This window comes from Equus caballus, chromosome 15, assembly GCF_041296265.1.
Source record: "Equus caballus isolate H_3958 breed thoroughbred chromosome 15, TB-T2T, whole genome shotgun sequence".
Classification (NCBI taxonomy): domain Eukaryota; kingdom Metazoa; phylum Chordata; class Mammalia; order Perissodactyla; family Equidae; genus Equus; species Equus caballus.
In genome coordinates this window covers 22,555,241-22,567,740 of record NC_091698.1, presented here as the reverse complement: position 1 = coordinate 22,567,740, position 12,500 = coordinate 22,555,241, and the positions used below count along the sequence as shown (strand labels likewise).

The window sequence follows — 12,500 nt, the reverse complement described above, 5'->3', positions numbered from 1 at the left end:
AGGATTGTCACAAAAGGTGACGTCTGTTGTCCTCTAGCCTGGGTGATTGGTCACTAGGCCTCACATGGCGCAGGGCTAGTGGTTGGAGCGTTGCTCACTGTGCACGTTTTGGAAGAGGCCGTCTTGGGACTCAGGAGTCGCTTCAGGGCAAGGCTGGGATGAGTGCAGGGTTTGACTCTGGGGGATCCTAATAGATAGTTGTTCTGAAACTGAGCTGGCCCTGCGGGACCTGTTGCAACTGGGAGGGCTCCGGCCACCCCTGTCTGAAGTCTCAACCCTCAACTCATCCAGAACAGAATTGTCACTGGTGGGGAAGTTGGAGGACTAACCTCTGGAGGTCCTCAGTGGGACAACCACAGCAGAAGCTGTCTGGAATGCGGTGAGGATGGAGATTGAGAAACACTCTTTCTAAACTTATAAGTGAAGAACCTGGCCTCAGTCCAGACCCTAAGGATGGGTCAGAGACTGGTGGGCAATCCCTGGGATGGCCTAAATGATCAGATCACTCTCCGAATTTCTACATACTTTCAAAGGAGGAAAACGATTTATTCAACTTCACTTTCCTTCAGCAAATATTTAATGCATGTCTAGAATGCACATCTTTCTCCCATAGAACTCAAGTTTTAGGGGGAAATACAGGCTTTAAACAATCACCGGCTCCTTCATTAAAGGGCAGAAATGGAGGAAGGAGAGGAAAGAAACTTGCATATACATTATATGCACGGGACCTCCCGTCCTCTCTGCAGGTGGGCAGATTAGACAAGCACATGGGTGACATGACGTGTGGCGAAATAGAAGAAAAAATGTCCAGATATTCCTTAAAGTACAGCCTCCCCTCAAGTCAAAGTGTAGGAAATTTCTATCATTAGCATTCCTCTACATAGCTATATATATACACACACATGTAAAATTCCTATCATTAGCATTCTATACATAGCAACATGTTTAAGATGTACATGTGTGTAAACACAAACATGCACAGTGAATTAAGTTTTGCATGAATCTAACATTGATAAAAAATTGTAAAAGTTTGTCTTGGTATTCTAGATGCTTAACTTTTAAAGATTTTTCATGATGGTGTCATAATGTCGTTCTTTAATATCTCAATGTACTAAATGCACTTAAGTTGAAGTCCCTTGTTAGTGATGGTGGATAAGAATCTATATTTTAAACTGTCTTCAAAATTCAATTTTTTGCCAAGTTCTTGTCAGACTGGTTAATTCGTCAAGACTGGCTGGTAAAGATCGCCTACAAGGAGGAGTGAAAGTTGGCTTGCTACCTCTTCATTCTTCCCTAGGCCCCCAAACTATGCCATCTGTGTGGAACTGCTTTTAGACAATTGTCTGTTATGTGACGATGAGTTTAGTTAATAGATAATAAAAGCCACAGATCTGCTTAAGTGGATGTACATATACTAAAACACAAACAATAAACTAAAAGCCAGTGAAACCCATGAGGACACGGTTGTCAATGGCTCCTTGTTATAAAGACCCTCTTCTCTTCTGACAGGAGACTTGACTATCTCATATTTCAACCAAGAGAGGGTCTATTATAAATCTGTATATTAAGTACCGATAAAGCTTAGTCTCTTTTCCATTTTTAATAAAAATAAGTGGAAACGTGAGCATTTTCTTTCTCACGTCAGGGATCATCTCGTGGCATCTGTCGGAGTGTGTGCTCCCCACCTGACACCCTGGCCTGAACGATGGGCCTCCTCTCTTGGCGGGTTGTGCCCAGCCCCTTCCTGCACCCATGGTCTCACCTCTCACCGTACTCTAAGTGCTTCCTTCTCCTGTGACAACAAATTCCCAGCTCTGCTTCAGTGGACCCTTCTCTCTCCCTCCCAAGTTGTTTCATAGCTGCGTTTTATCTCATGTGTTCCCTCTTCCTGGAGGGAGCATCCACTCATCCTTCAGGCCTCAGCTCAGGGCAGTGCACCTGTCCCACCCAAGACTGGGTTATGCATCCTGCCTGTGCTCCATGACTCCAGGCAGAAGCCAATGTCTTCTCTCTCACCTGAGCACATAGTGGGATATGCTTATTTGTTTGAGTTCCTAGATAGACTATAAGCCTTTTGGAGACCAGAATCCTAATTTATCCATTTTTTTTATTCCTGTGCCTACCATGGCAACTGGCACACAGAGCATTTGCTCTGTTGCTGAAAATCCTTCTTAAAGCATCCATTAACCGGGACGGGTAGTGCCTACCATTCTGATCCTGTTATCCAATGAGACCTACTGACCCAGAGGAAACTGGGCATTCACTGCAGACCCTTGAGTGAGCAGCAAGGGGGAGAAGTTGAGTGATTTGCAAACATCTGTCTGAGGACCAGTGCTGGTCTATGGTCCAAGACAAGTTTTCACTGGCCTTGGGTAAGGGCAAAGAAGAAATTTTTCATAAAGTTAAATTGATTCAATTTGAAGGACTGTTCTTTCTCTGAGATTATATCCTTCCTACTATTTTGGTTAAAAGACCACTTCCTTTTTGAACTGATGATGGTAATAGTAATTGGTTGATTTTTTTGTATGCATCTTTAATTGGCAAAATTAAAAAATAGCAACCTTACAGAAATTTCCAAAGTAGTTTTGACATTTTCCTGATCTATTAAATCCAAATGCTCAGTAACCACTGGCCTAGCATAAAAGACACGACTGGGAAAGAGAGTGTGTGGGGAGCCATGGAAGTCTGTGGGTACCCTAGGGGAGGACCCCGCCAGGCTCAGAGAGGGAGGGGACAGATGGAGGCCTCTGCTCCACCACCCAGAAGGCACAGGCTCCAACCACAGCTCTATCCTGATAGGGGTGGCCCTGGTCACAGACCTTTCTTCTCAGGGCCGCAGCTTGCTCCTTTGTAATGAGGCAAATGCTCAGATGACCTCCATGGTACTTTCCACCTCCAGCAGTCTTAGTCCATGATATTTCCATGGCCTCCTGAGGCTAAAAGTTGCACTGGAGATGTCCTTACATATTTGATGTTCTGTTCTTTCCGCAGACCCTGTCCTACAACAAATATAACCTCAAACCCCAAACAAGTGAGAAGCAGGCTAAAGAGATTCTGATCCGCCGCCAGAACACCTTGAGGGAGAGTATGCGGAAAGGCCACAGCCTGCCCTGGGGAGAGCCGGTAAGGTGGGGACGGTTGGCTCACCTGACACCTGGGCCCGTCCCTGTACAGGGCCTCCTCAGGTGACTGCCATCAATATTTAAACAAGCAAACAAAACTGCCACCTTGTTGCAAGAGAAATACAAAAGTCTGAGAATGTAGGACACCGGACAACCTGCTTCTCTGGGTCCAGGGCCTTAGGAAGCTGAGGCGTCTGTCCATGGGGTACATGGCAGCAAACTGCCCTCTGGGATGGGTCAGTGACCGGAACACACTCAATGGTCTGTGAGTCTAGACCAGATACCATGGTATCCAGGTACTGAACATTCCGGGGAACCTCCATGGGCCAGTCCCCTGGCTCTGGGAAGCTTACTTCTCTCTCAGGAAGATATGGGGAAGAACTTGTTCTTGCCAAGGCTCCTGGGCTCTGTCTTCACATCACCCGCTGTGCATCTGAACTATTCCATTCGAGGCCATATCCAAGCCATCTTACGGGGACTTCTGGATGGAGGTTGGGGCTGGAGTAGACCCTAACCTCTACCTTGATCTCCATGGGGCCGCGGGAGTAACTTTGAGGGGCTCGTAACGGTCCAGTTTATCATGCGAGGGAGAGGAAACACACACTGAAGGTTGAAGCATTCTGTTTTCTTTAAACGAAAGTAACTGCAAACCAGTAATCCAAACAAGATGCTGAAGTACAAGTCTGTCCTTCACCCCGTTTGCTGTGTGAAGCCCCAAATTGCAGTAGCTAACCCTGCTTATTTCTACTTGTTGCCCACAGGCCGGTGCCAAAAACATCCGCTACCTCTCCTTTCCCTACGGCCATCCTCAGCCAGCAAGCAGACACAGGAGGGTTGCTGAGTTCACAGGTAACCTGCCTGCCTGGCTGCTCTTCCTCTTTTCTGTAAAGGGTCAGATGGTCAATATTTTCATGGGCCAAAAGGCAAAATCAAGAATATTGTATAGCTACTTATATGACAAGAGAAAGGGAAAACAACTTTTTTATTAATCTAACTCAGAACTTTAATTATGGACATTGAAATTTGAATTTCATATAATTTTTACTTGTCAGGAAATATTCTTCTTTTAATCTTTTTTGAGTGATTGAAAAATGTACCAACCATTCTTAGCTCGTGGGCCATACATGGCTACAGCCAAAGGGCTTACAGAATGTAGAAATGTAAAGTGCGCACTTTTTTGAAGTTATATGATTCACCCATAGCTCAAAAACTAGCAAAATTCTTCAAGGTGGTTAAATTTTACTAAGATAATTTAATCAGATTTACTGATTAATGTTTCCCACTTAATATCTAATGCTTAAGGAGAATTCCTAGAACCACTGAAACTGCCTATTCTAATAAAAGCCAAGTTATTATTCTTAAAATGTGTACATAAAATAATTTTCTATTAGAAAAAGGTGATATGTATAATTCATATAATATGCTATGCTATTTTAATTTTCCTAAATTGTTTCTTTTTTAAAGATTGGCACCTGAGCTAACAGCATTGCCAATCTTTTTTTTTCTTCTGCTTTTTCTCCCCAAATCCCCCCGGTATATAGTTGTATATTTTTTAATTTTTAGTTGTGAGTCCTTTTAGTTGTGGCATGTGGGACACCACCTCAACATGGCCTAATGAGCGGTGCCATGTCCTCGCCCAGGATCCGAACCATTGAAACCCTGGGCCACCGAAGCGGAGCGAACGAACTTAACCACTCGGCGACGGGCCGACCTCAAATTTTCCTAAATTTTTAAGACTTAAAATCATCTTGGAAATTCACATAAAGTAAACACATAGAATTTGAGAATTAAATAATTGACTAAATATAATTATTCTTTAAGATCAAACTTTACTTTTTTCTGATTTGAAAACATGCTCGATATAAAATCAATCAATAGAGAAAAGCATACAAAAAAGTAAAAAGCATTTGAAACCCCAGCACCAAGATAGAATCATTAGAGAATATTTTGGGAAGCAGCCTTCTATAATTCTTTCTACCCCATCGTGATCCTTACTCTACTTGTACTTGATACCCAAAAAAACCCAAAAAACAAAAACACAAACATGCAGCATCATATTATATAAAATCATAGTATAGTCATTGTGTCGTAATTATTATAAATTGCCTAGTCAATCGTATAATGTGGACATATTTCCATGTCAATAGATATGAACCTAATGATCATTTTTAATGACTTAATAACAGCCAATTATATAAAAGCACCGTAGCTTATTTAGGTAAATTCTATTAGCAAGTATTTAAGATATTTCCAGTTTTTAGTGCGTATAAGCAATGATATCTCATAAGCACCTTGGATCACTTGTGATTGATCTTTGCACAGATAACCAATTACAGTCTCGTGCTGCATAACAACATTGTGGTCAACGACAGACTACATATACAGCAGTGGTCCCATAAAATTAGTACCATATGGCCTAGGTGTGTAGTAGGCTATACCATCTGGGTTTTGTAAGTACACTCTATGATGTTCGCACAATGATGGAATTACCTAATGATGCATTTCTCACAACATATCTCCATCGTTAAGCAATGCATCACTCTATTCCCTTAATACATTTTCCTGGAAGTAAAATTTTTAGGTTAAAAATTATATATATTTAGGGGCCAGCCCAGTGGCATATTAGTTAAGTTCACATGCTTCGCCTCGGCAGCCCGGGGTTTGCAGGTTCAGATCCTGGGCGTGGACCTACGCACTGCTCATCAAGCCGTGCTGTGGTGGTGTCCCATATAGAAGAACTAGAAGGACTTACAACTATGTACTGGGGCTTTGGGGAGAAAAAAAAAGAGAAAGATTGGCAACAGATGTTAGCTCAGGGCCAATCTTCCTCACCAAAAAAAACGATAATAAAAAAAATTATATATATTTAAATCTACTCTCACATCAGCAGTCTACGGGAAAGGTCATTTCTGAACACTTTTATCATCACTGGGATATTGTCAGACTTTTGAGTAATCTATGATATGACTGGATAAAATTTATATACCATATTTAATTTTCATATGAGTCTCTTTGATTTTTAGTGAGGTTGAACATATTTTCATATTTTTAGAGGCAATTGTATTTCTTTGGGGGAAGTTTTTATTTGTGCCTTTGCCCATCTTTTTTTATTTAGTTATTTGCTTTCTTAAAATGAATTTGAAGAACACGGTATAACAAGGATATCATCCATCATCTCGTATTTGTTGCCAATGACTTTTCCTCAAGTTTCACATTTATCGTCTAGTTTTTAGACTTATTTGCCATTCAGAAATTTTTATTCTGATTAATCAAATCTGCTCGATCTTCCTTGCAAGTTACCTGCCCAAGCCTCTTCCTAGTACATGGAACCCACTTTCCATAACCAGAGGGTGGTCAGGAAACTGTGGCTCGAATCTGTTCGCTGATGGGGAGCTGACGCTCAGAGGAGCAGTTGGAAACCAGGAGGGGGAGCAGAGGAAAATGAGAGGGAGGAGTGGCTCTTGGGGGCAGAAGTATCCAGGCCGTTGTTTCCTTTGGTGGTGTTCCAGCACCAAAGGACCAAGAGGAATGCTGGTCCCAGGCCAGATCGTAGAGCACAAATTAAAGAGAAGTCATGAAAAAATGGACAAATATACTAACTAATGTGTTCTTTGTTCAAAGCAGTTGATTCTTGCCCCCTGCCCTCCTCAACCTCTAGGCCACGTTGTCAGGAGAACTTGCTCACACTTTGAAAAACATTATTGAACAGGGTATTCTAGGATTTTCTGATGTCCCACATTTTAAACACATCTTGTCAAGTATATACCTGTGTGCATATTAGTTCTACCTGTGGGGTTTTTGTTTTGTTTTTTTAGGAGAGAGGAGAGAGCAGGCAAAAGAAGCCTGCTTTTGGATTTAAATACAACAGTCTTAAAATACCTAAATTCTCAAGAGAATATTTAAAGGAGAATAAATTGATAAGGTTAAAACTTTGAAGAAATGAAAATAAAAGAGATTTTTGAAATATATTCTTTCAAAGATGTGTGCACAGTGAAGCAGGGAAAAGGCAGTGTCCCAGGCAGGGTTCAGATGTTTGGAAGGCCACCTCAGAGGATGCTTTACAGAGATGTCCAGTGGCTTCCTTCCTCTCATGCGGAGCCCTCCGAACCCACACGTGGCAAGGAGACAGTGACAGCCAGGTGAAGGGAAGATCACAGCTGGATAGGCTCTGCCCAAGCTCTACTCCCATCTTCATTGTGTGACACTGAAAGTCACTTCATCTCTTGAAACCTCAGCCTCTTTACCACTGAAATGAGGGTCATAATTTTACTCATTTCAAAGGGTTGTGATGAGGATTAAATGGCATAATAGATGTGAAAGGATTAGCACAGTGACATAGTAAGATCTCAGGATGGCCGTCACCATCATTGTCACTGCCATTGTGTGCCACCACAATCTGTTCACCTTCTTACTTCCTTTGAGAGAAGAGCTTCGAGTCAGGGTTGTCTTCCACACATGGCTCTCTCCTGTGACTCCCTCCCATCCCTGTTTCTCCATGATTGGCTATTTCAAGGTCAAAGGGATAAAACTCAGATTTACGGCTTTCTGGTAACCACTGATTAAAAAACAAACTAAGATAAAACCAATCATTTTCATATCACCATACGATGTAACCTTCAGTTTAGCATTGGTCTTTGACTACACAAAGTAGCTTTGTGCCTTATGGCCTAATGCCTATGGCCAATTGATCTCAGTTTGTACAAAAACACTCCCTTACTGACCTGGAAAAGACTAGCTTGATACACAGGTTTCCATGCATTTCTGTTTATTTATAACGTTGTGTGTATAGCTTCTTTTCCACTCCTCTCTTAGGGTAGCCACCTTGAAAGGGGAAAATCATGCTGATCAGAAAGTTGAGTATAAGAGCTAGAAGCTCAAGAATGACTCAGCTTCACTCTGAGTTCTTGCTGTCTGGATATTAAGTCTTAACTCTCTGATCTTAAGTCTTGTTCTTTCCTCCTCTTGTCATATTTTCTTAGACAATGACAGCAGTGACTCAGAACTCCCATCCATCATGTTCAAAGAACACTCTCAAAGAGATTTGCCTCAAGAAAGATACCCAACACAAGAAATAATCCCGATGAAGAGTTTATACAGAGGAAGGAAGCCGACCAACTTCCGTTATCAAAGAAATACAAGCCAAGAAGAGCATGTTGGCCAAGGAAGAAGGGCAGCTTTAAGGCCCAAACCACTGTTTCGTGCAGTAGATGAGGAGTATGAATCTGGAGAGGAGAGTGCGGAAGAGGCATCAGCGATTGGGCCCGGATGGCCACCTGAGCACAGACCCAGCAGGGAGCACCACAAGTCCCACAGTCCTTTGCTTAGAAGAAAATAGCTTTATTGTCCGCAAGATTGTTTCTGTGTTTTTCAGGAGCCTGTCTTCCTATTATTGTCAAAGAAGGATTTTCAGAGTTCTGAAGAAAGCTACTGAGTTTTCCTTTTTTGAAGATATCAGACATGCATCTACACCAGGCCGGGAGATTTTTCGGAGGCCTGAGAGCAACTTGTAGGCTCTGCCGTTCGTAGCTGATGTACTTAGTAGATGAATTCCCTGTGAGGGATAGAACTTAGTCACCCCCAAAATTATTCACTATGAATCACTAAGAGTGTGTGATCCATGTAATTCATTGAGATACAAGCGTGATTTGTCAGTAATTCACCTTGACCATATGCATGTGCGCCTTATAATCAAGTTAGAACTAGGAGAGGCCTTAGAAATCGTCTGGTCCAACCACCTCTGTTTATGGGTAAAAACACTTTGCCCAAGGTCACGTGGTGAGTTGCTGGCTTCACAAGCTAATTGTCCTCCCTCCCAAGTGAATGCATTCGATTTGGATTTTGATATGCACTATGTAATAATTGTATTTCTGAGGAGAGGCACCATTTGTCATCACATTGCCATATTTAATCAGTAGCAATGACTGACAGAAGTGATACAGACTATAGGACTAATCTGTGAACAGATTATTCTAGTAGATTAATCAGCAGTCTATTTTCTAATTGGAATATTTATTTTAAAAATAAATATTAGAAACAAAACAGCCATAACGGGCTTTAACAGCAATGACGCAGACGACAGGTATTCGTGAGATGCGCCGTGTAGGGTATGATATCTTGCTCTAGGGTTTCTTTTCTAGACTATAACAATGTTTATTATTTTTAGACCATTATCTAGTCATTTTTTTAACCAACGTATAGTTGACATACAATATTCTGTTAGTTTCAGGCGTACCTCCTAATGATTCAACATTTATATTCATGACAAAATGCTCACTACGGTATGTCTAGTTACCATCTGTCACCATACAAAGTTACTGCAATGTTATTGACTACGTTCCCTATGCCGTACATTTCATCCGTGTGACATTTATTCTATAACTGGAAGCTCGTACCTCTTAGTCCCCTTCACCTGTTTCACCCAACTCCCCACCCCCTCTCCTCTGGCAACCACCAGTTTGTTCTCTGTATCTAGAGCTAACAACTATTTTCCAATTTAATTTTCCATCCTCAACATCCCCAAACGTGACCTTGAACCTGGACTCCAGCTCATCAACTTTGCTAGATGGCTTTATCTTTCCTCACTCCTTCCCCTCTCTTCCTCTGCTGTCTCTTCTGGCCACCTATAGATTAACAAATATTTATTAAGTGCTATTTATTATGCCAAATGGCTAATCTATATTAATCAATTAATCATAATATTCTTTATCATTGCCATTTTTGGTATCTGTAACCATTCCCAACTGATTTAATCCTATTCATCTTTAAAGGCCGTGACCCACTGCACTCTGCTCCCTAGGCCTGCCTTGATCCCCTGGATCAGAAGTGACCAAGTGATCACTCTCCTCCTTGGAGCCCCACACCACTTCAGACGTGTCACAGAACTTCTCTGGGAATTACGCTTATGCATGTGCGTGTGCATCCGATGGTCCGTGGTCAGACAGATGAGGAGGATAGTGTGTTCATTTTAATTTTTATCCCTTCATCAGCTGTATCTTTTATTTCTTGGCTTTATCTTTCTTCTACTTTTTTTTTTTTAGCTTTTATCAACTTTTTCTCTCAGTTATTATAGTAACTTGTACCTGGTAGATTGTCTATAAATGTTGAAGTGACACGACAATTTAGAGCTGGCAAGGACATTAGAGATGTTGTCAGATATTCTTATTTTCCAGGTGACAAAAACAAGGTCTGGAGAAGCTACCTGGTGCCCGTTCAGGGTCTGCTTTGCCCTGAAGGGCGTGGGCTTGTCCTCTAGTATAGCCCGTGGATGCCAGTGACTGTCAAAGGACATACGACTTTCCCTGGTTTGTATTTTTGTGAACGCCATTCACTTAGGTTCCTCCTGCAGTGGAAGAAATGGCTGTCAAAGGAGGCTGCTTGTCTTTCTTCTTCTGAATCTGAAATAGAAGACTGCTTATGAGTTATCAAGAATACTTTGATTTTAGTGAAAATGACACACTACCAGATAATGGTAATCAGCCCAAAGGGATAGAAGCACCTATAAAATCCAGGGATCTCTGGGTTCTCCTTTTTCTTTAAACAAATAAGCAGTCAAAGTAACAGAAAAAACTTTATGCTCCATGAGGGGGAGTCAGTGAGTCATAATCCTTAAACTGTAGATGGAGATACAGAGACAGAGAGGAGTCGTCAGAAATCACCTTTCCAAAGCCATCTGTAAAGCTGATTCTCGAGAAGTGAAGAGCGCCTGTGTCCCTTGCTGGACTCTCCACAGAACAGCAGAAATCCACACTGTGAAAGCCCGTACGCAGAGTAGCCAGCAAGGGCCAAGGATTAGTGCAGTCTGTCTGACTCTCCTGTTTTTCTCTGAGATGCTGGTGCCTTTTCAGAAAAGGGGGGCGGGATTTAGTGAGTACTTCGGAACTTGCCCCTTTAATTAGTAGAAGCCACAATAGAGTCGTTTGCCCCGAGGTCATTTGTTCTTGTAGACACTGCCTCAACCGAGTCTGGGAAGAGGTCCTGGAGCTCCCACCTGAAAGGCGAGGCAGATTGAGGGCCCTCACCACCCGTCCTGGCAGCTCTCATAGACTTGCAGACCTCCTGGAGGAAATGTCCTCTTTGTTTATCATCCAGGATTTTTTCAAAGTGCAGTGTGATCTGATCTTCATTCCATCAGCCACAGCCCGCTTTGGGGATTGGTTGAGAGTGTCATGGATGCTGCCCCAGAATGGTCTTGGGTACCGGTTTCACATGATGAGTTTTTCCAACAGGCACCTAGCAGTGCAGCAGAGAAAGTTTCCTCTTGAGTGTGAGGACGATCTGGTTCTTGTTCCCTACTCACCTTGGGGTGGGGATGGGGTCCCATGAGGGGTGCCCTCCTGGGTCTGGCTGCTGTCCTCTGAGCCATCCACCTTCTCTGCCAGTGGTAGAATTTGCCCTTTTACTTCTTCAACTTTTACAACTTCAAAAAATTGGACACACAACCCACAAAGTCCTAATTTCCCTCTGTAAGCTTTTTGTTTGTTTTGTTTTGTGTTTTACTTTCTCAAAGCTGTTCATATTGCTGGCCTGAATGGTCTTGGGTTTCAGTGAATTCTGATGTTGGTAAAGTAGCACTTCCTTTGATTTGTGCTATACAGAAGCTTTCCACCGTAAAGATTTTCCACACATTTTCTGGTGTTTGGGATATGGGAAATGTTCTTATTTATCCTCCTCAACCCTAACATGATGTCATGGGCACCTCTCCTGTCTTTAATCAACCTGCTAAAAGAGAAGGATTGGCTGTAAAGGGAATCTGCTGTGACAAAATGGAGAAGACATTCTGGAACTTCATTATGCTTCCTTCACGCTCTTCCCTCTCTCATGAAGGCCACATACCCCTGTGTTTCTCTTCTTGGAAAAAGACAAAGGGTCATGGGAAGAAGGGCTGGAATTGCCATCTGAATTAGTGATAGAATCACCATTCCTATCTGTAAGTGACTACTATGGCAGGTGTGTGGCAGAACTCAGGTCTCTAGCCGAGAGTGTTGGCTTCAGCCTTCATGGAAGCTTCCAGAATACTTCCTCACCTGTTTGGATGCCTGCCACTCAGATCATTTAGGTATTCAAATCCATATGGTCAGTTGAGGGCTCAGGCTCTGAAGTCAGACCACTTCAGCTGTGGGACCTAGGGCAACTTGATGTCTTCCCTAAGCTGAAATTCACCAATTGATAAAATAAGGTAATAATTTTATCTACCTCATATAATGATCATGAGGATTAAATGAGACAATATATGTAAAATTCTTGACTTAGTGCTTGTTTTATAGTAAGAGCTCGATCACTAAAGCTATAATTATTTAAAATACATAAATTCATGAGAGAGGACATACATTGATTTGATTACATGAAGAGGTATAAATAACAGATATCTGAGACTTTTCT

The 12,500-nt window shown here is 42.2% G+C and overlaps 1 protein-coding gene across 1 annotated transcript in view; it reads left to right on the top strand.

Annotated features, from left to right (window-relative positions):
* The window catches only part of SLC9A4 (solute carrier family 9 member A4), a 56,208-nt gene extending 46,378 nt beyond the window's left edge, over positions 1–9,830 (top strand). The window contains exons 10-12 of the mRNA XM_001491222.4: positions 2,992–3,123; positions 3,884–3,971; positions 8,102–9,830. Of these exons, the coding sequence (XP_001491272.3) occupies positions 2,992–3,123; positions 3,884–3,971; positions 8,102–8,457 (576 nt within the window). The 3' untranslated portion in view covers positions 8,458–9,830. The remainder of the gene's footprint in view (positions 1–2,991; positions 3,124–3,883; positions 3,972–8,101) is intronic.
* The last annotated feature ends 2,670 nt before the right edge of the window (positions 9,831–12,500 follow it).